The sequence below is a fragment of the Amblyraja radiata genome, chromosome 4 (assembly GCF_010909765.2).
Source record: "Amblyraja radiata isolate CabotCenter1 chromosome 4, sAmbRad1.1.pri, whole genome shotgun sequence".
In the NCBI taxonomy this organism is placed as follows: domain Eukaryota; kingdom Metazoa; phylum Chordata; class Chondrichthyes; order Rajiformes; family Rajidae; genus Amblyraja; species Amblyraja radiata.
The window spans coordinates 110077301-110105015 of record NC_045959.1 but is presented as its reverse complement, the minus strand read 5'-3'; the positions used below and the strand labels follow the sequence as shown (position 1 = coordinate 110105015).

Below are 27715 nucleotides of genomic sequence, written 5' to 3'. Positions count from 1 at the left end.
ATTTTAGATTATTATATTTATTTGTGTGTTATCGCATTGATGGGCCTGTAATGCTGCAGCAAGTAAGAATTTCATTGTTCTGTTGATGGTACATATGACAATTAAACACTCCTAACAAGTGCCTCTGCGTCACCCCAAAACTTGGTTACAAAGCAGCCCTTGAGCAGATCCCTCCAGCTAGGCAGGGCAGCGAAGGGTTAACCATGAACACTTTATATTTTCCCATTACTGTAAAACTGGCCTGTGGTGATGCTTTCCCGAGGCGATAATATTTTTCAATTAAGCAGTGACATTGATTAGTCACCAAGCACAGTGCTGTCTTTTATCACTATTTAACTTTAGTATAGCCTCTTCTTGTCTCTCTCTCTCTCTCCTCCTCTTTCATGCCACCCCCTACATATACAGATTGCTGCTGGACACCGCCGCTGGCTCTGACCACACACCGTACATCACCCTGCTCCCGTCACCTCCCTGACTTCATCTCCTCCCTGCCTCCCTGCCTGCCTGCCTGCCTGACTCTCATTAGGATAATTTTAGTAAATCGCTCTCCACAAAATCAGTTTAAAATATTCTGGCAGAAAGCTCACCTGATTTTCTATTATCTAGCAAGAAATTAAAGCATCTGAAAATGATCATCAGGAATTCTAATCTCAGGCAGAGAGAGAGAGCATTTATGGAGCACCCTCAAAAATTAACAAACACTTCAGGCAATCATTATTTTGATTTAGAAGCATGATCAGAGGGAACAGATGATGCAGATCTCCAAGACCAATGATCCCGGCACTAACAACCCCACGCTCACTCCCTGCACACACACCACACACACACTCACACACACACACACACACACACACACTCATACCAAGACACACACACTCATACCAAGACACACACACCACACACACACTCATACCAAGACACACACACCAGACACACTCACACACACACACACACTCATACCAAGACACACACACCACACACACACTCACATACACACTCATACCAAGACACACACACTCATACCAAGACACACACACCACACACACACACCACACACACACTCATACCAAGACACACACACCACACACACACCACACACACACTCATACCAAGACACACACACCACACACACACCACATACACACTCATACCAAGACACACACACTCATACCAAGACACACACACCACACACACACCACACACACACTCATACCAAGACACACACACCACACACACACCACATACACACTCATACCAAGACACACACACCAGACACACTCACATACACTCATACCAAGACACACACACCAGACACACTCACACACACAATCATACCAAGACACACACACCAGACACACTCACACACACGCTCATACCAAGACACACACACGAGACACACTCACACACACACTCATACCAAGACACACACACCAGACACACTCACACACACACTCATACCAAGACACACACACCAGACACACTCACACACACACTCACATACACACTCATACCAAGACACACACACACACCAGACACACTCACAGTGCAGACATGCTCACACTCAGACACACACACACACACTCCAGCCTCACACTCACCAACTGGTCACACCAGCAACACCAAAATATGTACACACACCATGCCCTAGTATATATACACACACCATGTACACACACTACTCCCTCCACCTCACACATGCACTCACACACGCACGCACACGCTCACACACACACGCATGCACACACATACGCTCATACACACACGCACTCACACACACATACGCACTCACACACACACTCACGCTCACACACGCATGCATGCACACACACACACATCAGAGGGAGGTGTTTTAAAGGGGATCTAAGGTGTACATATTTCACAGAGGGAATAGTTGGTATCTGTTTTGAGCAGTCTTCCTGGAGGCATGGAGAGGAACAACATTTAAGAAGGTCGGGACGATCAGGGAAAAGAGGGATAATGAAGAGTGGGATACGTGGGATAGGCATCGATGGGTACAGGGATCGGCAGGGACAGATTAAAGACACGGTGGGACAGATCTATGGTGCCGATTCATTTTGCCACTCTCTATTAGCGGCCTGCATCACAAGGGGTCAGGAATGACAGATAGATCAGCCATGTTTGAATGGCGGAGTAGACTTGATGGGCCGAATGGCCTAATTCTGCTCCTATTACTTATGACCTTATGATCACTAGCCTCACCAACTGGTCCACAGAGCTCGGAGCTCCAAGTTCTTCCCAGAACAGGCTCTTCCCAGAACCATCAGGTTCTTGAACTCCGCACAACAACTAACCACTACCTCGGCAACTATCATCCTCCAGAGAAAAAGACACGACATGCTGGAGTAACTCAGTGGGTCAGGCAGCATCTCTGGAGAACATGACTGACCCGCTGAGTTACTCCAGCACTTTGTGTCTGTTTGGTAAAGCAGCATCTGCAGATCCTTGTTTCTCCGTGATCTTTCGTAGACTGACTTTGGTTGCACTCCAGCCTTCAGTTGTTGAATGTTATGGTGACCCAGTATTACAGTCATTATTATATTCATTGTGTTTATGAGCCTGTACAGCTGTAGCGAGTGAGAATGTCATTGTTCTGTTGCCAGTGCACGTGACTATTCAGTGACTCGATACATCAACACCAAGAAATGGTCGACAGTCAGAACCTGTTCCCCAGGGTGGAAATGCCCAACATTATGGGACCTTGGCTATCAGGTGACGGGGAGGGTTTAATGGAGGTGTGCAGGACACCACACGATGGCGGGTGCCTGGAACGTGCTGCCGGGGATGGTGGTGGAGGCACATACGATAGTGGTGTTTCAGAGGCTTTTAGATGGGCACATGGAAGTGCGGGGAATGGAAGGATATGGGTCACGTACAGGCAGATGAGATCAGTTTAACTTGGCTTCATGTTCGGCACAGACGTTGTTTGCCAAAGGGCGGGGAGGGGGATAGTGGGGAGGGGGAGAGTGGGGAGGGGGATAGTGGGGAGGGGGATAGTGGGGAGGGGGATAGTGGGGAGGGGGAGGTGGGGAGGGGGATAGTGGGGAGGGGGAGAGTGGGGAGGGGTAGAGTGGGGAGGGGGATAGTGGGGAGGGGAGGTGGGGAGGGGAATAGTGGGGAGGGGAATAGTGGGGAGGGGAGGTGGGGAGGGGGATAGTGGGGAGGGGGATAGTGGGGAGGGGTAGAGTGGGGAGGGGGATAGTGGGGAGGGGAGGTGGGGAGGGGGATAGTGGGGAGGGGGAGGTGGGGAGGGGGATAGTGGGGAGGGGGATAGTGGGGAGGGGGATAGTGGGGAGGGGGAGGTGGGGAGGGGGAGGTGGGGAGGGGGATAGTGGGGAGGGGAGGTGGGGAGGGGGAGCGTGGGGAGGGGGAGGTGGGGAGGGGGAGGTGGGGAGGGGGAGGTGGGGAGGGGGATAATGGGGAGGGGGATAGTAGGGAGGGGTTGAGTGGGGAAGGGGTTGAGTGGGGAGGGTGAGGTGGGGAGGGGGAGCGTGGGGAGGGGGAGGTGGGGAGGAGGAGAGTAGGGAGGGGTAGAGTGGGGAGGGGGATAGTGGGGAGGGGGAGGTGGGGAGGGGGATAGTGGGGATGGGTTGAGTGGGGAGGGGGAGAGTATGGAGGGGGGGAGTGGGGGGAGAGTGGGGAGGGGTTGAGTGGGGAGGGGGAGTTGGGGAGGGGGAGCGTGGAGGGGATAGTGTTCTCCACCCTGGGGCGAGAGTGTGTTCTGTCTGGGCAGACCATGCTGATGCAAGGAACAAACACAGAGTAAAAACTGTCAAAGGAAGTAAATGAATTAAGATCCATCATTTTCAATTTTGTGAGCTATTTAGATTTCTTGCGCTGCCCGCGATGTACATGCCATCCGTGTTAATTTCATTAAAGGCAATTCTCTCCTCTCATACAGAGTAATAACAGTGTCTATGCGGTAATTAGCTCTAATTAGTATCGGTAATTAGCCTGTTAGACCAGACTAAATTAATCTTTCATTTCTCACCAGGGGATGCTTGGAAGAAAAGATGTGTAGAGAGAGAGTGGAGGGAGGGGAGGGGGGGGTGGGGGGGGGGGGGGTGGGGACGAGGAGTGGGGGGGGGCGGGGGAAGGGGTGAGGGAGGGGAGCTGGAGGGAGCGAGTTGAAGGGGGGGTGGGGAGAGAGCGGGGAAGGAATCTAAATCTGCTTAATGTAATAGACCAAAAGACACACTGATAGTTTGCCACAATGACTCAATGCAGCAACATTAAAAAACAAATTGAAAATCAACAGTAGTATAATTTTGACGTTAAAAGGCTGGCATTTTTTGAAAGCTATTTCACGGAATCGTGGCACCGTGAAAGGGTTTTGCACAGGGCCAATCAATGAAAAATTACGCCGTTGAGAAATTATTCATCCAGTCTCTTTATCAGAAAACAGAATTCACATCAGCTTTTTATGTCCCAACATCAAACTTCAGCAAGAAAACGTTAACGCTACAGCCGGCAAACCTCGTGTGAGGGGTTGAGGCGGTGTTGGGGTGCAGCGCTGTGCTCTAACAAGGGTCGCACGCACCCACACACGGGATATTGCCCAGCTCCAAACCCCGGCGTATGGAGAACGCCCAACCTTTCACAGGTCAGTCCCGGCGTCGATAGAACAGTGAACAGTAATATTAATAATAATGGATGGGATTTATATAGCGCCTTTCTAATACTCAAGGCGCTTTACATCGCATTATTCATTCACTCCTCAGTCACACTCGGTGGTGGTAAGCTACTTCTGTAGCCACAGCTGCCCTGGGGCAGACTGACGGAAGCGTGGCTGCCAATCTGCGCCTACGGCCCCTCCGACCACCACCAATCACTCACACACATTCACACACATTCACACACAGGCAAAGGTGGGTGAAGTGTCTTGCCCAAGGACACAACGACAGTATGCACTCCAAGCGGGATTCGAACCGGCTACCTTTCCGGTTGCCAGCCGAACACTTAGCCCATTGTGCCATCTGTCGTCCCAGTACAGCACGGACACAGGCCACTCGGCCCACAATGTTCGTGCCAGACGATATAGTACAACGCACTGTCAGGGTAGCCGTCTATCGTGACGCTACAGGCCAAGATCCCAGTCAAGGTACAACCAACACCATCTCAAGGTGTCACCATTCAACTTCAATACGCTGTCAATTCCTGGTCAGATGCACAGAACAGCACACACACACCCTGACAGGCCCTTCGGCCCATTTTGTCCGTGCAGGCCACGATGCCTCCACTCCCAGCTCAGACAGAGCACTCCAGATTCCAGCAAACACCTCTGCACAGCCCAGCGTGTCAATCTGCCTGCACCTGCCTGAACATGTTCCATATCCCCACACTCCCTGCCTGTTATGTGTCTATCCAAAAGCTTCTTACACTTTGCTACCGTATTTATTTGTTTCCTCCCCCTCTCCTGGCAGCACGTTCCAGGCACCCACCATAAACTAATGTGCCTCACAAATCTCCTTTACACTTTCCCCCTCTCACCATGAACCTATTGCCCTCCAATATTTGCGATTTGTGCCCTGACAAAAAGGCTTTGACCCTCACTAAGTTCCCCTCAGTTTCTGACGCTCCAGAGAAAACAAGTTTGTCCAACCTCTCCCTGTAGCTAATACTTTGTAATCCAGGCAGCATTTTGGGTTGGGACCCTTCTTCAGACTGAAAGATGGAGGGTGGGGGTGTGGGGTCTGGACTGGCTCCTGGTCCTACAGTCACCACAGACCATTCAAAGTATGTGATGACCAGAGACACAAAGCAGCCGGACAGACAGCAGCCGGTCTAGTCGTCTGTATTTGGGACAGACAGAGTCAGGATTGATATGGGCAGGTCTAGCCATCTGTAAGTTGGAGCAGAATTAGGCCATTCGGCCCATCTACGCCACCATTCAATCGTGGCTAGTCTATCTTTCCCTCTCAACCCCATTCTCCTGCCTTCTCCCCCTTAACCCCTAACACCCATACTAATCACAAATCTTCCACTCTCTGCCTTAAGAATATCCATTGACTTGACCATCACAGCCTTCTGTGGCAATGAATTTCATAGATTCACCACCCTCTGACTAAAGAAATTCCTCCTCATCTCCCTTCTAAAGGTACATCCTTTCATTCTGAGGCAGCGGTGTCTTGTCCTAGACTCTCCCACTCGTGGAAGTGTCCTCTCCATAGAATGGGGCCCAGTCTGGGTGGACATCGATGGGACTAGCATCAGTACGGGGGGGGGGCAGGCATGTTACCTGGACGGTCGTGTTGGGCCACATGACGTGCTTTGCCAACACAAACAGAGACAGTTTCTCGCTGGTCAGAACAGACTGTGCTTAGCCTGGCCACAGGGGTAGAGCTACTGCCTTACAGCGCCAGAGACCAGGTTCCATCCTGACCAAGGGTGCTGTCTGTATGGGCTTTGTACGTTCTCCCTGTGACCACGTGGGTTTTCTTCGGGATCTCTCCCACAGGCCAGACGTACAGGTTTATAGGCTCATTGGCTTTGGTAAGATTGTAAATCCTTGTAGGATAGTGTTAGTGTAAGGGGTGATTGCTGGTCAGCACAGACTCGGTGGGCCGAAGGGCCTGTTTCCACGCAGTTTCTCGAAACTAAACAAAACTAAAATGGTGGCCTTTTGCGGACAAACGACGCACGGAGACAATAAACAAAATGTAGATGCTCGAATCAGGAGCAAAGTACATCTGCAGGAGGAATTCCATAGGTTCAGGCGCATCTGAGGGGGGAAGTGGACAGACTGGGTCATCACCACTGTTCTACAGAACACAGAACAGTACAGGAACAGGCCCTTCGGCCCATCATGTCTGTGCAGTGCGAAACTAAACTGATCTCTCTGCCTGCACATGGTCCGCATCCTGCCAGAGAAGGGAGAGATTTAAGAGGCAACGCTTTCACGCAGAGGGTGGTCTGTACGTGGAGCGAGCTGCCAAAGGAAGCTATAGACACGGGTACAATCATGACTTTCTACAAGCCTTTTAAACGTCACGACTGTTTCTGCCTCCACCACCACCACCCCAGGCAGTGCGTTGCAGGCACCCCTTGCCCAGACCAGCAGCCCGAGCACGCGCGGTGGCCCTCGTTCTGACTGAGACTGCGGCAGACACTCGGTTACTTAAGGAGTTGTCTCCCAAATTGGCGTGGGGCGGCCAGAAAATTTTGTCAGGAATTCATGAGGCACAACTCGGCTCAGACCACACGTTGTGTTAACACTATTATACAGAGTGGAGTAATGAGGCTTATCCACTAATGCTCGTGACTGCTCCTTTCCCATGTAATTCGCAGCCTTTCTACCACACCAAGTCGTCGACTTGCTTAAAGCACATCGCCAGTCTCTGCTGCAGGTTGATAGCTGTGCAAAATGCTGATCAGCCCAGCTCATCTGTTGGTCTTAACCAACCATCCTAGAGGGGGCAATCCCTGCAATACTTCCCTTCATAGCCACACCAGCTGACACTGGGCACAAAGGGCAGAGACAGGTCAGGCTGGGCTGGGCTGGGCTGGGTCGGGCTGGGCTGGGCTGGGCTGGGCTGGGTCGGGCTGGGTCAGGCTGGGCTGGGCTGGGCTGGGATGGGTCAGGCTGGGCTGGGATGGGTCAGGCTGGGCTGGGCTGGGTCAGGCTGGGCTGGGTCGGGCTGGGCTGTGATGGGTCAGGCTGGGCTGGGCTGGGCTGGGCTGGGTTAGGCTGGGCTGGGATGGGTCGGGCTGGGCTGGGATGGGTCAGGCTGGGTTGGGTTGGGCTGGGCTGGGATGGGTCAGGCTGGGCTGGGATGGGTCAGGCTGGGCTGGGATGGGTCAGGCTGGGCTGGGATGGGTCAGGCTGGGCTGGGCTGGGCTGGGCTGGGATGGGTCAGGCTGGGCTGCGCTGGGCTGGGATGGGTCAGGCTGGGCTGGGCTGGTCTGGGCTGGGATGGGTCAGGCTGGGCTGGGCTGGGATGGGTCAGGTTGAGCTGGGCTGGGCTGGGCTGGGTCGGGCTGGGCTGGGTCGGGCTGGGTCGGGCTGGGCTGGGCTGTGTCGGGCTGGGCTGGGATGGGTCAGGCTAGGCTGGGATGGGTCAGGCTGGGCTGGGATGGGTCAGGCTGGGCTGGGATGGGTCAGGCTAGGCTGGGATGGGTCAGGCTAGGCTGGGATGGGTCAGGCTGGGCTGGGATGGGTCAGGCTGGGCTGGGATGGGTCAGGCTGGGCTGGGATGGGTCAGGCTGGGCTGGGATGGGTCAGGCTGGGCTGGGCTGGGCCAGACTGGCATGGGATGGTGTAGGTAGGACCTGTAGATGCTGATTTACACTGAAGATAGACACAAAATTCTGGAGTAACTCAGCGGGACAAGCAATATTTCTGGAGAGAAGGAATGGGAGACGTTTCAGGTCAAGCCCCCTCTTCTTCTGAAGAAGAGACTAACCCGAAACATCAGCCATTTCCGTTTCTCCAGAGACGCTGCCTGACCCGCTGAGTTACCCCAGCACTTTGTGTCTATCTTCTGGCGTGGGATGGGCTGGGTTGGACTGGGCTCAGCTGGGCAGGGCTGGACTGGATCAGATGGGGCTGGGCCGGGCCAGACTGGCGCTGGATGGGTGAGGAAGGGCTGGTCCAGGGTTGGACTGCGTCAGACCGGGGCTGACCAAGGCATGAATAAACCTCAACCTAATTTTGTATACTTCTATCAGATCTCCCCACAACCTCCAACGCTCCGAAGGAAACAATCCAAGTCTGTCCAACCTCTCCATGTAGCTGCGGCCCTTGAATCCTGGCATCATTCTGGTAAACCTCTTCTGGACTCCCTCCAAAGCTTCCACATGCTTGATGTAACGGGACGACCAGACCTGCTCGTGCAGTGCTGCACTTGTGTGTGGATTTATCAGGCAGCTTGCAGTCTGTCAGCACCACTAGGCTGCCTGACCATTGTCTACCTGCTGCTTATCGGCACACACCACTGCCGTCACTCTGAATGTCAACGGAGATTTCACATCCAAAGAGATGTTAATCTGTAGTCAACATGATATAAAATCGATGAGCAGAGTGACCCCGTGACCCCGTCTGTTTGCTGATTACGGATCCATTGTGGAGCCGTGGAGAGGCCGTCACTCTCTGCCGACTCCCCAGAGAGCCGGGAGAGGCCGGGATACCGAGAACCCAGTGCCACACTGTCCCACTGCCATTGGGCCAGTCCCTGGGCAGATTCCCCGGAGACCCGGGTGAGGCCGGTCAGGGAGCTGGGATACTGAGAGCCCGCACCACGCTGTGCCACTCCTGGGCACCACACCGTCACACTGCTGGGCAGCAGCACGCTATTCCACTGCTGGTGAAGAGAGCTGAGATGTGGAGAGCCCAGCCTCACACTGTGGCACTGTCGGGCAGCACACAGTGCCACCACACCCAGCACCCAAAGAATGCCACTACTGGGCAGCCCACACCCTTCCCAGCCCACACCCTGCCCACACCCAGCCCAGCTCACACCCTGCCCAGCTCACACCCTGCCCAGCCCACACCCAGCTCACACCCTGCCCACACCCTGCCCAGCCCACACCCTGCCCAGCCCACACCCAGCCCAGCCCACACCCTGCCCAGCCCACACCCAGCCCAGCCCACACCCAGCCCAGCCCACACCCTGCCCAGCCCACACCCAGCCCAGCCCACACCCAGCCCAGCCCACACCCAGCCCAGCCCACACCCTGCCCAGCCCACACCCTGCCCAGCCCACACCCTGCCCAGCCCACACCCAGCCCAGCCCACACCCAGCCCAGCCCACACCCTGCCCAGCCCACACCCTGCCCAGCCCACACCCAGCCCAGCCCACACCCTGCCCAGCCCACACCCTGCCCAGCCCACACCCTGCCCAGCCCACACCCTGCCCAGCCCACACCCAGCCCACACCCAGCCCAGCCCACACCCTGCCCAGCACACACCCAGCCCACACCCTGCCCAGCTCACACCCAGCCCACACCCAGCCCAGCCCACACCCTGCCCAGCACACACCCAGCCCACACCCTGCCCACACCCAGCCCAGCCCACACCCTTCCCAGCTCACACCCAGCTCACACCCTGCCCAGCTCACACCCAGCCCAGCTCACACCCTGCCCAGCCCACACCCTGCCCAGCTCACACCCAGCCCAGCCCACACCCAGCCCAGCTCACACCCAGCCCAGCTCACACCCAGCCCAGCTCACACCCTGCCCAGCCCACACCCAGCCCAGCTCACACCCAGCCCAGCCCACACCCTGCCCAGCTCACACCCTGCCCAGCCCACACCCTGCCCAGCTCACACCCTGCCCAGCCCACACCCAGCCCACACCCTGCCCACACCCAGCCCAGCCCACACCCAGCCCAGCCCACACCCTTCCCAGCTCACACCCAGCCCAGCCCACACCCTGCCCAGCCCACACCCTGCCCAGCTCACACCCTGCCCAGCTCACACCCTGCCCAGCCCACACCCTGCCCACACCCAGCCCAGCCCACACCCAGCCCAGCCCACACCCTGCCGAGCCCACACCCTGCCCAGCCCACACCCAGCCCAGCCCACACCCTGCCCAGCTCACACCCTGCCCAGCTCACACCCTGCCCAGCCCACACCCTGCCCAGCCCACACCCAGCCCACACCCAGCCCAGCCCACACCCTGCCCAGCTCACACCCTGCCCAGCTCACACCCTGCCCAGCTCACACCCAGCCCACACCCAGCCCAGCCCACACCCTGCCCAGCTCACACCCTGCCCAGCTCACACCCAGCTCATACCTTGCCCACACCCTGCCCACACTGTGCCAATCCCAGGCAGGGTTAAGGGGCCAAGGCTGTGATATGGTGTTGGGTGGGTGGGAGACTATCCAGGGGCTGTTACAGAGTGACAGGACAGTGTCCAAGACAGCACTGACCCTCCCACACCGAGCTGCCAGAGGAAGCTATAGAAGCAGATAAAATGACAACTTTTAAAATTCACTTTGTGGTGATATTGGGGTGGTGATTATAAGGAACGAGCTGCCAGAGGAGGTAATTGAGGCAGGTACAATAACTAATTTAAAAGACATTTGGACGTAGATACATGGACAGGAAAGGTCTTGTGGGATTTAGGCAAAACGTGGGCAGGTGGAACAAGCTTAGATGGGGCATCTTGGTCAGTAAAGACGAGTTCTGTCTCCATGCTGTGTGACTGTTCTGACATGTGCAGAGATATATGGATAGGAAGGACTAGAGGGAAATGTAGGTGGGTGGGACTAGCCCAGAATACCGATTGGAGGCGTGACAAGATGGGCCGAAGGGTCTGTTCTCGTGTGGTATACAGCTCAGTGACACGAGTCCTCAGACAGTAATCACGGCATCAGGACAGAGGCAGCAACACTCATTTGCAACTCCGCTTGTCAATGGTCAAGGCATGGGAAGAGTTAATGAGATTAGCGCCCAAGAATGTAAATCTGCTGGAGAAAGAAGTCTTTAACTATTAGAAAAATGTTCCCAGTCAATTCCCGCTGATGGATCATGCTCCCCCCTCCTACACAAGCTACATTTGTTCTAAAGGTTAATTGTTTGTGGGCTCTGATTTGAAAATAAAGTCTCCCGTGCACTCTTCTCATCTTCTTTCCTTCCTCCGGCCTAATTAACCTTTCCTGGAATTCAAGTCTGGATATGTCCACCTCGAACTCCGCTCAAATCCGGGGGGAGCGGGCAGCAGAGACGTGAAACGCAGCAGAGAGGCGCACCACTAAACACTCCTGTAAAGCGATAATTACCTCGAATGCTCATACACCCACCCCCCGCGCCTAATCAACAGGGGCAGCTACAGACTGACAAGCAGGAACAGGGGCAGTACAGTCACGCACACAGGTGCAGGAACAGGGGTAGTACAGTCACGCACACAGGTGCAGGAACAGGGGTAGTACAGTCACACACACAGGTGCAGGAACAGGTGTAGTACAGTCACACTCACAGGTGCAGGAACAGGTGTAGTACACTCTCACACACAGGTGCAGGAACAGGTGTAGTACAGTCACACACACAGGTGCAGTACAGTCACACACACAGGTGCAGGAACAGGGGCAGTACAGTCACACTCACAGGTGCAGGAACAGGTGTAGTACAGTCACACACACAGGTGCAGGAACAGGGGCAGTACAGTCACACTCACAGGTGCAGTACAGTCACACACACAGGTGCAGGAACAGGTGCAGTACAGTCACACACACAGGTGCAGGAACAGGGGCAGTACAGTCACACACACAGGTGCAGGGACAGGTGTAGTACAGTCACACACACAGGTGCAGGAACAGGTGTAGTACAGTCACACACACAGGTGCAGGGACAGGGGCAGTACAGTCACACACACAGGTACAGGAACAGGGGCAGTACAGTCACACACACAGATACAGGAACAGGGGCAGTACAGTCACACACACAGGTGCAGGAACAGGGGCAGTACAGTCACACACACAGGTGCAGGAACAATGAGGTACAGTCACACACACAGATACAGGGAGAGGGGCAGTACAGTCACACACACAGATACAGGAACAGGGGCAGTACAGTCACACACACAGATACAGTCACACGCAGAGCGACCGGAATGGGGTAACTACGGGTGAGAGGGGGAGAGTTTATAGATGTGCAGGGCATGTTTTTGTGTTACAGAGTGGTGGGGCGTGGAACTTGCTGCCTAGGGTGGTGGTGGAGGCAGATCTGATAGTGGCGTTTAAGAGGCTTTCACATAGGCACATGGGAGAGCGGGGAATGGAGGGATATGGATCACGTGCAGACTGAGATTAGTTTAACTTGGCATCGTGTTCAGCATGAACACTGTGGACCGAAGGGCACGTTCCTATGCTGTGCAGTTGTAAATTATGTTTTATAAAGTTCCACCACGCCTCCGTTTTATTCCGTGCCCCGACTAATAAAAGGCCAGTATTCCACTTGCCGTTCCACCACCTTATTGATCTGTGCTGCCATCTTCAGGAACCTTTCTTCCTCAGTACCACCAAGGCCCCTACCATTCACTGTACACGTCCTATCCTTGCCACTCTTCGCAAAGCACACCACCTCACAGGTCAAGATAAAGGCAACCTGTCGCTACTATTGCCGCCAATTTATCTGTACTGTCCGTTAGCCTTAGACCATTCTCATTGTCAACAAACGCAACAACGCTGGTTATGTACACAATTCACGGAGAGTGTACCAGAGGAATAACGTCATGCAGGAGGTTATCATCACTAATTGCACTCTAACGGTTAGCTGGTATTGAAGTTATTGACATTGTATTATTCTGTGCATTCGTCTGTGGAAATAGGTAAAACTGTCCAGTTAACCTGCTACAGTAAAAGCATCTTTAGGCGGTGAGACCGCAGAGCTGAGGGGGAACCTGGTGAAACAGGATTCAAGTTCGGCAAGTAATGAGCAAAGCTACAGACTGTTCACATTCAATGTGAGGGGCACTGCGCAAACAAGGTGGGGGGGGGGCTTCAGCTTCGGTTATCTCGGTGAAAGCAGAACGCTTGATATTTTTAAAGCAGAGGTAAACAAATACCTACTTGTGTGTTATTACTGTCATCGGGTCGTGCAGCGTGGAAACAGGCCCTTCGGCTCACGTGCCCACATTGCCCAACATGGCCCATCTACACTGGTCCCACTTGCCTGCGTTTGGCCCATATCCCTCCAAACCTTTCCTATCCATGTACCTGTCTAATTGCTTGTTAAATATTGCGATAGTACCTGCCTCAACTCAAGTTCAAGTTACATTTAGTGTCACATGCACCAATTGGTACAGTGAAATGTGGGTGACCATACAGCCATACGAATAAACAGAACACATTACACGATAGAATTTAACATAGGAACATAGAAACATAGAAAATAAGTGCAGGAGTAGGCCATTCGGCCCTTCGAGCCTGCACCGCCATTCAATATGATCATGGCTGATCATCCAACTCAGTATCCTGTACCTGCCTTCTCTCCATACCCCCTGATCCCTTTAGCCACAAGGGCCACATCTAACTCCCTCTTAAATATAGCCAATGAACTGGCCTCAACTACCTTCTGTGGCAGAGAATTCCACAGATTCACCACTCTCTGTGTGAAAAATGTTTTCCTCATCTCGGTCCTAAAGGATTTCCCCCTTATCCTTAAACTGTGACCCCTTGTTCTGGACTTCCCCAACATCGGGAATAATCTTCCTGCATCTAGCCTGTCCAACCCCTTAAGAATTTTGTAAGTTTCTATAAGATCCCCCCTCAATCTTCTAAATTCTAGCGAGTACAATCCGAGTCTATCCAGTCTTTCTTCATATGAAAGTCCTGACATCCCAGGAATCAGTCTGGTGACATAAACATCCACCACAGCGGAATCAATGTTTCCCCACTGAGGGAAGGCAATAAAGTTCAGTTATCTTCCTCTTGTTCTTGTGGTCAGGGCCGTGAACTCTCTGCAGCCGCCGCCACAGACGGCCCGATGTTCAGGCCCTCTCGCCGGGATGATCGGAACTCCAGCATCGGAACAGCCGGAACACTCTCAGCGGCTTGGAGTTTCCGAAACGGCCGCTTCTTCCCGGAGACCGCGGCTTCCGAAGTCCACAGGCCGAGCTCCAACACTGGCGATCCTCGGCAAAAGATCCCAGGCCTCCGCGATGTTAAAGCCAGCGTTGCGCCCGCGGCTAGAAGCTCCGCAGACCGCCGCTCCACGATGTTAAAGTCAGCTGGCCCAACACTCCGGAGCTTCAACTGTGGAGCATCCCTGGCAAAGGATCGCCCCGCTCTGCGATGGTAATCCCACGCTGCGCCCGCTGCTGAAGCTCCGGTAGGAAAGGCCGCGCCAATCCAGTTGGTGGGCCGCGAGGGGAGGAGGGAGGGGAGCGAAGATGCGACTCGGAGAAAAGATGCATCTACTTCCAGGTAAGTGGCTGCAAAACAGTTTCCCCCTAGTCCCCCCCCACATAACACATACTAAAAATTGTGTGTCGCCACTCGATGGAGACCTCCTCTGGCAGTTCGTTCCATACACACACCACCCTTTGCCTGAAAAAGTCACCCCTTAGATTCCTTTAAAATCTTTTCTCCCTCACCTTAAACTATGGCCTCTGGTTCTCGAATGAACAGGTCTATGAAGCTGCAGTAAGAATGTTATTGAAGGACACAGAGTAAATCAGCAGATCAGGCAGCACCTCTGGAGAACATGGATAGGTGACGTTTTACTTCAGTCTGAAGAAAGCTCCTGACATGAAACGTCACCTACCCATGTCCCCCAGAGATGCTGCCTGACCCGCTGAGTTACTCCAGCACTCTGTGTCCTTTTGAGTAAACCAGCATCTGCAGTTCCTTCATCGCATTGTGCGTCCATGTGTTTTAGTCCCAGATTAGATTCCATAACCCATCACAGGACCTTTGGCCAGTACCAATTCCTCTGCCCAATTCCTCTTCCAATCCCCCATCCATCACTGGTTTCATTTACTCTACAATTTTGGGTTATGTCATTGGCTGACAATCTTTGTAAATCTTGGAATGACCACCTAATTTGTTCCCTAAACATTACCTCTTACTGGGCAGACGGGGCTCGTCAGCCTGGGAAGGCAGTCCATCTAGGAGAGGGAATGCTCTGATTTAAAACCCCCACTGCCTTGTGGCCGTATCCAGTCATGGAAAAGGCTCCAGGAGTAAACCTCAAGAAAATCCGGAGTCGGAGCCCCTAAGGCAGTTTGTCGTTGTCTACAACCTCGCTCTGGCAGCTCCTGCGACGGCGCTGGTGCCAAACTGTAACGGCCCTGCTGTTCCTTTGGATCGATCAGCGACGTGGAGAGGGGGGGGACGTGCTGCATGGGCAACAGCCTGTCCTCCATATGACATCTCCAAGCTTGCATCCGACTGGGATGCAGCATCACCCATGGTCAGTCATGACCGAGGGGGGCCTACTACGACTACCTCTTTCATCAAGCCTTCAGAAAGCTTGGAACCACATTTCTGCAAGTATGAATATGAAAAATATTCCAGATCTTCTGGCAAATGTCCTGAAATGTTAGGCCCCGTTTCTCTTTCAACAAGTTCCTTGTTTCTGCAAGAATGCAGTATCGTGTGTGTGTACTAGGTGGACGACTCGATTGTAATCATGTACTATAGTCTTTCTGCTGACTGGTTAGCACGTAACAAAAGCTTTTCACTGTGGCTTGGTGCACGTGACAATAAACTAACCTCGCAATGTCAGTGTTCTGTTGACGATACCTTTGACAATTAAACACGCTTGGATTTTGAAGCTGCCTCGAGATTCCTGTGAACTTAGGGGGGGTGAAACACTACCGTGAGGCAATGGGAACATGCAGCTGAACAATAATAATAATAATAATGGATGGGATTTATATAGCGCCTTTCTAATACTCAAGGCGCTTTACATCGCATTATTCATTCACTCCTCAGTCACACTCGGTGGTGGTAAGCTACTTCTGTAGCCACAGCTGCCCTGGGGCAGACTGACGGAAGCGTGGCTGCCAATCTGCGCCTACGGCCCCTCCGACCACCACCAATCACTCACACACATTCACACACAGGCAAAGGTGGGTGAAGTGTCTTGCCGAAGGACACAACGACAGTATGCACTCCAAGCGGGATTCGAACCGGCTACCTTCCGGTTGCCAGCCGAACACTTAGCCCATTGTGCCATCTGTCGTCCCAATGAAAGGCATTGGTTTGGTTCTGGCCTTTTCTGCCCCCCCCCTCCCCCACACCACAAAACCTCTATCTTTCAGTCTGAGGAAGGGTTCCCACTTGAAATGTCACCTATTCTTATAGATCTTATAGAAACTTACAAAATTCTTAAGGGGTTGGACAGGCTAGATGCAGGAAGATTGTTCCCGATGTTGGGGAAGTCCAGAACAAGGGGTCACAGTTTAAGGATAAGGGGGAAATCTTTTAGGACCAAGATGAGGAAAACATTTTTCACACAGAGAGTGGTGAATCTGTGGAATTCTCTGCCACAGAAGGTAGTTGAGGCCAGTTCATTGGCTATATTTAAGAGGGAGTTAGATGTGGCCCTTGTGGCTAAAGGGATCAGGGGGTATGGAGAGAAGGCAGGTACAGGATACTGAGTTGGATGATCAGTCATGATCATATTGAATGGTGGTGCAGGCTCGAAGGGCCGAATGGCCTACTCCTGCACCTATTTTCTATGTGTCTATGTTTCTATTCCTTTTCTCTCAAGATGTTGCCTGACCCTCTGAGTTACTCCAGTATTTTGAGTACATCATCAATGTAAGGCAGAGTAGATTCGACGGAGCAAATGGCCTATACCTGTCGCTGCTCCCAACTATAACGCTATAATGAAGCAACACTATATTCTGTGCTCATGGACTTCTCTCTTTGCACTTGTGTACGACAGATGGCACAATGGGCTAAGTGTTCGGCTGGCAACTGGAAGGTAGCCGGTTCGAATCCCGCTTGGAGTGCATACTGTCGTTGTGTCCTTGGGCAAGACACTTCACCCACCTTTGCCTGTGTGTGAATGTGTGTGAATGTGTGTGAGTGATTGGTGGTGGTCGGAGGGGCCGTAGGCGCAGATTGGCAGCCACGCTTCCGTCAGTCTGCCCCAGGGCAGCTGTGGCTACAGAAGTAGCTTACCACCACCGAGTGTGACTGAGGAGTGAATGAATAATGCGATGTAAAGCGCCTTGAGTATTAGAAAGGCGCTATATAAATCCCATCCATTATTATTATTATTACATGTGCACGGCTAGCTTCTACTCACGTATGGTATGATTTGACTGGATATTTCACAAACAACGTTTTCACTGTATCTCGGTCCATGTGACAATAATAAACCGATATCGACAGCAAGCAGCCAAGAGTTCACAACAAGGTGATCCCTGCTTCCAACAGGAGAAGGGGCAAGATGAGCAGAGCTTCCACACTCACTGAACCAGAGGCCCGTCCGTCACTGCTTGATCACCTCTGCCCCGTCACTATTGCCCACAGAACATGGACTCCCTGCCCGAGTTCCCCAGCAGCACCATCTCCTGCTCCTTCCTCCCGAACCACACAGGAGCCGTCGCCAGCCTCTGATTCCACCGACACCAGCTCGGTGATGACCCCCCCCCCCCTTATTCCCACATCATCAGGCCACTCACAGAGCATTGCTACTTCAGGGGGTGGTCTGCTTGCCTATCCTGACAGGCACCCTCCCCCTCGGGCATTAATCACCATTACCATGCCAGGCCCCTGTGCTGCCACTCCACGAGGCAGGCTACCATCTACCTTGGCTGCACCCCCTCCCAGGGCATCACGTCCACAGGCCCCCCACACAAAGCACTGCGATTCCCTGGGCCAGGCCGCCCGCATACCTTGGCTGCCACCCCCACAGGGCACTAATCATCAGGCCCACGTGGCCTGGCCACTAATACTGAGCGGTCATTCCCCAGGGGCAGGCTGCCCACCTACCGTGCCTCTTACCACCGCGCACAGATTGCTGCCACTCGCCGGCTGGTCTGCCTACCTACCTTGGCTGGCCGCTAGCTGCAGGTTGCTCCTGTCCTTGGTCAGGCCGTTGGTCTTGGGGCTGGCGCCGGGAGCATTGCCGGCCGAGGCTCGGGGCAGGCGTTTGCCCGGTACTTTCACTGTGGTGCGCAGCAGGTCGATCTCCTTGCCATGGACGTTCTGCATGTAATCCTGCAGGAGCAGACAGAGCATGAGGTGTTGCAGCAGCGACAGGCAAGCCCGCAGGAGCTGCATCGCCCTGCACCGAGCTACACTGAACCACCTCCGACAGAACGCTCTGGGACACAGGATGAGGTCGGACTTCCAGCTGACTGATTGAAGCTTGCAAATAACAACACACAAGACACTTTGTCAGGTGCATGGACAGAATCGTGCAGATGTACAGCATGGAAACAGGCCCTTCAGCCCACCTCGTCCATGCCGAGAATTAGACCCATTTACTTAATTTGGCCCATATCCCTCTAAAAACTCAATGACAAATTGGAAACATGGAGTCATAAATATATAGCTATATTTAAGAGGGAGTTAGATGTGGCCCTTGTAGCTAAAGGTATGGAGAGAAGGCAGGTACAGGATACTGAGTTGGATGATCAGCCATGATCATATTGAATGGCGGTGCAGGCTCGAAGGGCCGAATGGCCTACTCCTGCACCTATTGTCTATGTTTCTATAAGAGTCATGTGGCGTGGAGACAGGCCCTTCGGCCCGACTTGCCCCATCTACACTAGTCCCACCTGCCTGCGTTTGGTCCATATTCCTCTAAACCTGTCCTATCCATGTACCTGCCTAAATGCTTCTTAAACGTTGCAATAGTACCTGCCGCAACTACCTCCTCCAGCAGCTCGTTCCATACACCCACCACCCTTTGCGTGAAAAGGTCACCCCTCAGGTTCCTATTAAATCTTTCTCACCTCACCTTAAACCTATGTACCTTGGTAGACACAAAATGATGGAGTAACTCAGCTGGTCAGGCAGCACCTCTGGAGAGAAGCAATGGCCTCCAGAGATGCTGCTTGACCCGCTGAGTTACTCCAGCATTTTGTGTCCACCTGCGATTTAAGCCAGCATCTGCAGTTCCTTCCAACACACTATATCCCTTGGTTCTTGATTTCCCTACTCTGGGTAAAATACTCTGTGCATTCTTCGCCCTATTTATTCCCCACATGACTTTATACACCTCTCTAAGACCACCCCTCATCCTCCTGCGCTCTAGCCTGCATAACCTCTCCCTATAGCTCAGGCCCTCGAGTCCTGGCAACATCCTTGTAAATATTTTCTGCAACCTTCCCAGCTCGACAAACAGGTAGGTTATTGCGGACTGAGCGGAGGTGTTCGGCGAAACAATCGCCCAACCTCCGCCTAGTCTCCCCGATGTAAATCAGCTTACATCTAGAGCAGCGGATGCGGTAGATGAGGTTGGAGGAGATACAGGTGAACCTTTGTCGCACCTGGAACGACTGCTTGGGTCCTTGAATGGAGTCGAGGGGGGAGGTGAAGGGACAGGTGTTGCATTTCTTGCGGTTGCAACGGAAAGTGCCCGGGGAGGGGGTGGTACGGGAGGGAAGGGAAGAATTGACAAGTGAGTTGCGGAGGGAGCGGTCTTTGCGGAAGGCAGACATAGGGGGAGATGGGAAGATGTGGCGAGTGGTGGGGTCACGTTGGAGGTGGCGGAAATGGCGGAGGATTATTTGTTGTATTTGCCGGCTGGTGGGGTGAAAGGTGAGGACTAGGGGGACTCTGCCCTTGATGCGAGTGCGGGGATGGGGAGAGAGAGCAGTGTTGCGGGGTATGGATGAGACCCTGGTGCGAGCCTCATCTATGGTGGCGGAGGGGAATCCCCGTTCCCTGAAGAACGAGGACATTTCCGATGCCCTGGTGTGGAACGTCTCAGCCTGGGAGCAGATGCGGCGTAGGCGGAGGAATTGGGAGTAGGGGATGGAGTCTTTACAGGGGGCAGGGTGGGAAGACGTGTAGTCCAGATAGCCATGTTAGTCAGTTGGTATGTCGGTCAAAAGTCTGTCCCCTGCGATGGAGATGGTGAGGTCAAGGAATGGTAGGGAAGTGTCGGAAATGGTCCAGGTGTATTGGAGTGCCGGATGGAAGTTGGTGGTGAAGTGAAGTTGCTCCTTTGGTCGAGGAAGAACCGGAGGGCTTTGAGGCCATCCTGGTGGGGGATGGAGGTGTAGAGTGACTGGACATCCATGGTACATTGTAGCCTCACCAATGTCTTGCATAACTGCAACATGACCTCCCGTGTGCCACTTGCCTGGGATTCTGTAGGCTAGTATTGTTTGTCAAAGTCTTTTCCCTTGGCAGGGGTATCCAAGACATGTGTACATGTGTTTAGGGTGAGGGGAAAGGGTGTTAAAGGGGATATTGGAGTACATCTTTTGCACACAGAGGCATTGCCAGTGGAGGTGGTGGACTCAGGTCCATTCACTGTGCATCTCAGTCACCCATCATACAACACCCAGGCTCAGGGACACCACAGGTCTGGCTCTTCCATCGTGGCCATGGACAATGTTACCTGCACAGAGAAGCAAGGAGCTGCAGATGCTGGAAACCTGAGAGAAACACAAAGTACTGCAGTAACTCAACGGTCAGGCAGCATCTGCGGAAGGAATGGTCAGCTTCTGAAGAAGGGTCCCGATCTGAAACGCCACCTGTCCATTCCCTCCACAGATGCTGCCTGGCCCGCTGAATTTCTCTAGCACTCAGAGTTAAGGATAAGGGGGAAGTCTTTTAGGACCGAGATGAGGAAAACATTTTTCACACAGAGAGTGGTGAATCTGTAGAATTCTCTGCCACAGAAGGTAGTTGAGGCCAGTTCATTGGCTATATTTAAGAGGGAGTTAGATGTGGCCCTTGTGGCTAAAGGGATCAGGGGGTATGGAGAGAAGACAGGTACGGGATACTGAGTTGGATGATCAGCCATGATCATATTGAATGGCGGTGCAGGCTCGAAGGGCCGAATGGCCTAATCCTGCACCTATTTTCTATGTTTCTATGTTTCTATGCCATCATTTCTGGCACCTGCCAGTTCTTCTAGATACCACATTCACAAAGCCAGGCAAGTGATAGTTTAGTTTAGTTTAAAGATACAATGTGGAAACAGGCCCTTCGGCCCACCAAGTCCACGCTGACCATCGATCCCCGTGCACTAGTTCTCTCCTACAATTTATAGTAAGCCAATTAACCTACAAACCTGCGTGTCTTTGGAGTGTGGGAGGATACTGGAGCACCTGGAGCAAACCCATGGGGAGAATGTACAAACTCCGTACAGACAGCATCCGTAGTCAGGATCGAACCCGGATCTTTGGCACTGTTTGGCAGCACCTAGGTTGACACAGGTGGAGTACGTGACAAAGGCTGGAGGTTTAAAGGGGCTGTCCCACTTGGGCGACCTAATTGGCGAGTTTAGAAGAGTTTAAAAAATAACATGTTGAAGACCTCCTTCGACTATGTTGAAGACCAGCTTCGACTAGCTACGACTAACTTCGGGAAAATTGGACACCGAATAGTGGAGAGTGAAGACGACCTCCTTCGATCTCCTTCGACTATGATGAAGACTATCTACGACTACCTTAGACTACCCTCGATTACCTACGAATAACCTACTACGACCTACTACGACTAAACCTAGGAGTAAAAAAAGTATCGATTTTTTCCATGGCGACCTTCTTTTACTCGCGAGCGTTTCTGTAACATATCGAAAAAAATGCCGCGACCCAGCTGAGGCCTCGAGTACGCGGAGACCACCCCCCGAGCATGAAGGAGAGTTACGAAGACCCCCTACGACCTCGTGTCGACCACGCTGCGCGTATGAGTCGAGGGCAAACTCGCCAGAACTCGTGGATTAGGTCGCCCAAGTGGGAGACAAAAGGGTGTGAGATGAGGAGAGGAGGAATAAAATGTAAAGCCGGAGGGAGGGACCTGGGTGGAAGGGGACGGGGAGGAGGGGGGGGGGGGGGGTAAGTACAGGAGAGTCTGCAACGTGTTTGGCCGCTCCCGCCTAAGGCTGCGTGTTTCAGCGAGGCGAGATGGAGACTGTCGGCACCTGGGCCGGAGGACGGCAGCCAGCAAGTCCCCAGGCCCACTGGGATCTTGGATCAGAGCGAGCGGGAGCTTCACCAACGGCTGGGGGGTGGGGAGCGGGCAGAGAGCGCTTGCCTCTTTAAGACTCAATTGACACATGGGACCCGGGTGCAAATGAAAGGGAAAATTGCGAATCAGCAGATTGCAGCCAGTGTCCGCTGGAATGAGGTGTCTGCCTGCGTACTCCCTTTATTACCAGCCATAAAGCACTAATTTCTTCACAAGCCACCTCGCTAATTACACAGCCAGCACACTCATTTCATTTTATTACTCGAATTAACAGGAAGTTCAAACCGTGTAAAGCTATTAAGATGTGTGATTAAGCCACATTCAATTAGTTTCTACAAACAATTTAATTGATGTTGCAGATAGGAATTAACAGAAGGTGAACGTGTGAATTACTCGGCTGTCGAGAGCAATTCTCTCTCTCTCTCTGTCGGCCCTGCCTCGACGATCCCGCAGCAAACACAATGCCTATCTCCATGCCAGAACACCCAGCCAGCCGCCTCGCGTTTCAGCAACCCTCTCCTCATCCCAACCCCCCCTAACGAAGGCAAAAAAGTGCAAGATAGTCACAAAAAAATGCTGGAGTAACTCAGCCGGTCAGGCAGCATCTCTGGAGAGAAGGAACGGGCGACGTTTCGGGTCGAGACCCCTCTTCGAACTGAGAGTCAGGGTGAGGGGAAACGAGAGATTTATGAAGGGCCTCGACCCTAAAAGTCACACATTGGTCCTCTCCGGAGATGCTGCCTTGCCTTTGCGGTTGCAGCTCCTAGACTGTGGAACAGCATCCCCCTTCCCATCAGAACTGCCCCCTCCATCGACATCCTTTAAGTCATGACTAAAATCTTATCTATACTCCCAAGCCTTTCCTGACGTCCACTGAGCGAGGGCTATTTGTATATATGTATGTACTTTGGCCAACGAGAGTTGTTTTTTTAAATGTGCTATATAAATAAATGTGACTTGACTTGACTTGACTTGTCTGCTGAGCAACTCCAGCTTTTTGTGATTCTCTTTGAGAGGTATAGATGGTATGTGGAACAATGAAAAATATGCAATAAAGCAACGATGGCCAAGGAAAGGTAGAGCCCACAATGGTCCGTTGTTGGCTGTGGGGTAGGTGATAACGAGTTACGCAGACAGTGAAACTCAACAGGACGGCCTTGGGTTGAGAGAGCAAGAATTTGAGAGAGCAGCGTTTTAGGGTGAGAGGGGCAGAGTTTAAATGTGCGGGGTGCGTTTTTTTACACAGGGGTGTGGACAAGAGCGGTGGGGGGCCATGGAACGTGTTGTCAGGGGTGGTGGTGAAAGCAGATACAATAGTTCGCAAAGCTTTTTGATGGGCAAATGGATACACAGCGAATGGAGGGATGTGGGTCACATGCAGGAAGAGGAGATCAGTTTAGCGGCATCATTCCAGTGCTGTATTGTTCTACGTTCATAGAAACATAGAAATTAGGTGCAGGAGTAGGCCATTCGGCCCTTCAAGCCTGCACCGCCATTCAATATGATCATGGGTGATCATCCAACTTAGTATCCCGTACCTGCCTTCTCTCCATACCCCCTGATCCCTTTAGCCACAAGGGCCACATCTAACTCCCTCTTAAATATAGCCAATGAACTGGCCTCAACTACCTTCTGTGGCAGAGAATTCCACAGATTCACCACTCTCTGTGTGAAAAATGTTTTCCTCATCTCGGTCCTAAAAGATTTCCCACTTATCCTTAAACTGTGACCCCTTGTCCTGGACTTCCCCAACATCGCGAACAATCTTCCTGCATCTAGCCTGTCCAACCCCTTAAGAATTTTGTACGTTTCTATAAGATCCCCCCTCAGTCTTCTAAATTCTAGCGAGTACAAGCCGAGTCTATCCAGTCTTTCTTCATATGGACAAATGAAGGACAAAACTAGTATAGATGAGCAGTCAACTCGCACGGCAGTGAGAGTGAAGGAGGGCTCTATAGTCACACAGCACGGGAAGAAGCGGTGACCTTAGTTGTAGGTGGCAGTCAGGGGAGCAGCTTCCAGCAGTGACCTCACCAAACTGGGGAACAATTTCCAACCTTTGAGTGAGGTAACGTGTCATTTTCACACGGCACAGGGACAGGCCCTTCAACGTACATGTCTGTGCCAGGCATCAAGCATCTTTCCACATACTAATCTCATTTAGAATCACACTGCATGGAAACAGGCTCTGCGGCCAACCAAGACACCCCATCTATGCCAGTCCCACCTGCCTGTGTTTGGCCCATATCCCTCTAAACCTCTCCTATCCATGCATCTGTCCAAATGTCCTTTAAATGATATTACTGCAGTTGCCTCAGCCACTTCCATATGCCCACCATCCCTTGTGAAAATGTTCCCACTCAGATCCCCTCTCACCTTAAACCCTCTGGTTCTTGATTCCGCTACCCTGGGTAAAAGGCCCTGTGCACTCACCTCGCCTACTTTAGAGTCTGTACCCGAAATGTCACCCATCCTTTTTCTCCAGAGAGGCTGCTTGACTTACTCCAGCACTTTGTGTCTATCTTTGGCATAAACCAGTACCTGCAGTTCTTTGTTTCTACATTTCGAACAGGAACCCCGGCTTATCCAGCCTCCATCCCCCCTCCACACACCCCCTCTCCCATCTCCCTATAACATCAGAGTCTGGGCAAGAACGCTGGCTGATTCCCCTACTCCAACTCAGGATGCAATGGGCAGTGACTGGGAACAGGAACACTCTTCTGTCCGAGCGTGGACTCTAGTGATCGAGTGATCGAGAGCAGGAATGCTGGCCGATTCCCTTTTCTCTTTAACCCAGGGTGTTGGGGCAGTGATCAAGAGATGAACATTGGCCGATTCCCCCCTCTCTTTAACCCAGAAGTCACAGGGCAGTGACTGAAAACAGTAATATTATTGGCCGGTGGTACACAAAATTGCTGGGGAAACTCAGCGGGTGCAGCAGCATCTATGGAGCGAAGGAAATAGGCGACGTTTCGGGCCGAAACCCTTCAGGGCCAATTGCCCCCTTCTCTTTAACCCAGGGTGAAGGGGTTCAGGACTGGGTTCAGGAGCCCTGAGCTGCTTTTCCTTCACCATGTACACCCTCATAAACCACACTTCACAATAAAACAGCTCACTCATCATCTGCCGGAGTTTCAGCAGCGAATTGACTTCAAGTGACCAGAACTCTGCAATAAATCAGCTGCTTTAAGTAATTCAAAAAGTATTAGAAAGCTCTTCATCCATGCAATAAACTATAAAATAATAATTTATTGTCTATTAATTTCCATTTCTGAAGCACAACTGCTAATGACCACGAGGATTTAATGCAGTTTTTATAACCTCGCCAGCGTGTTCAGGAGTGGGTCGATGATGCACTCGCATGGAGAGAGGCAGCACATGCAGCGGCGGGTTCGGCCAGGGTGGGGGGGGGGGGGGGGGGGGAACATTGAAACATAGAAAATAGGTGCAGGAGTCGGCCATTCGGCCCTTCGAGCCTGCACCGCCATTCAATATGATCATGGCTGATCATCCAACTCAGTATCCTGTAACTGCCTTCTCTCCATACCCCCTGATCCCTTTAGCCACAAGGGCCACATCTAACTCCCTCTTAAATATAGCCAATGAACTGGCCTCAACTACCTTCTGTGGCAGAGAATTCCAGAGATTCACCACTCTCTGTGTGAAAAATGCTTTTCTCATCTCAGTCCTAAAGGATTTCCCCTTTATCCTCAAATTGTGACCCCCTTGTCCTGGACTTCCCCAACATCGGGAACAATCTTCCTGCATCTAGCCTGTCCAACCCCTTAAGAATTTTGTAACCCTGGGTTAAAGAGAACGGACTAGCCCTCGAGGGGAGAGGGGGCAGGAGGGGAGAGGGGGCAGGAGGGGAAAGGGGGCAGGAGGGGAGAGGGCCACACACACACACACACGCGGTATTGAGTGCTGCTCTGGTTACAGTTCTGGTCGCCCATTGCAGGAAGAATGCGGAGGCTTTGGAGGGGGTGCAGAAGGGGCTTACCAGAATGCTGCCTAAGCCAGGTGGGCACAAGCTACAAAGAGAGGTTGACAAACCCTGAATCTTTTCAAGAGTCAATAGTCAAGAGTATTTTATTGTCATATGTCCCAGTTTGGATAATGACATTCTTACTTGCTGCAGCACAACAGAATGTGTGAATATGTAGACATTGTATTTAATGGGGAGGGTAAAAAGTTCAATAAATAACAAATATAGTGCAAATAACAAATGATAATATAGTCTTTTGCAGTTCAGAGCTCATAGCTCAAGTTTGAGGAGAGACCTGATAGAAATGGGTAAAAGCATGAGCGGCCTGGAGAGTGGAGAGTCAGAATCTTTTTCAGGATGGAAATATCAAATACTAGAGGGCGTAATTTTTATGGTGAGAGTGGAAAAGTTCATACTCACTGTAAGTTTTATTTTTTACACAGAGAGTGGCTGGGGCCTGGAATGCGCTGTCGGGGTTGGTGGTGGAGGCAGATACAACAGTGGCATTTAAGACGTTATTAGACAGGCACATGGATATGCGGGGAATGGAGGGATATGGATCATGTGCAGCCAGAGGAGATTAGTTTATCTTGGCATTATGCTCAGCACGGACATTGTTCACAAGTTATAGGAGTAGAATTAGGCCATTTGGCCCAACAAGTCTACTCCGCCATTCAATCATAGCTGATCTCTGCCTCCTGATCCCATTTTCCTGCCTTCTCCCCATAACCCTTGGCATCTGTACTAATCAAGAATTTGTCTATCTCTGCCTTAACAATATCCACTGGCTTGGCTTCCACAGCCCTCTGTGGCAATGAGTTCCACAGATTAACTACCCTCTGTCTAAAGAAGTTCCTCCTCACCTCCTTTCTAAAGGAGCACCCTTTAATTCTGAGGCCATGACCTCTGGTCCTAGACTCTCCCAACATCCTTTCCACATCCACTCTATCTATGCCTTTCATTATTCTGTAAGCTTCAATGAGGTCCCCCCTCAACCTAAACTCCAGCGAGTAGAGGCCCAGTGCTGTCAAACCCACCCTCTCCAGAGCCAGCACATCCATCCTCAGATAAGGGGCCCACATTTGTGTTTCTGTGCTGTACTGCTCCGTGTTGGCGGTGGCGTGACTCACCCGTTGCAGCGGCCCCTACAGCCTGTCTGTCT

At 52.4% G+C, this 27715-nt stretch overlaps 1 protein-coding gene across 1 annotated transcript in view; it reads right to left on the bottom strand.

Moving 5' to 3' along the window:
- LOC116972595 (arf-GAP with GTPase, ANK repeat and PH domain-containing protein 3-like) overlaps positions 1 to 27715 on the bottom strand; it is a 353696-nt gene that overhangs the window by 41785 nt on the left and 284196 nt on the right. Inside the window, exon 4 of the mRNA XM_033020410.1 lies at positions 18467 to 18635. Coding sequence (XP_032876301.1) covers positions 18467 to 18635 — 169 coding nt within the window. The remainder of the gene's footprint in view (positions 1 to 18466; positions 18636 to 27715) is intronic.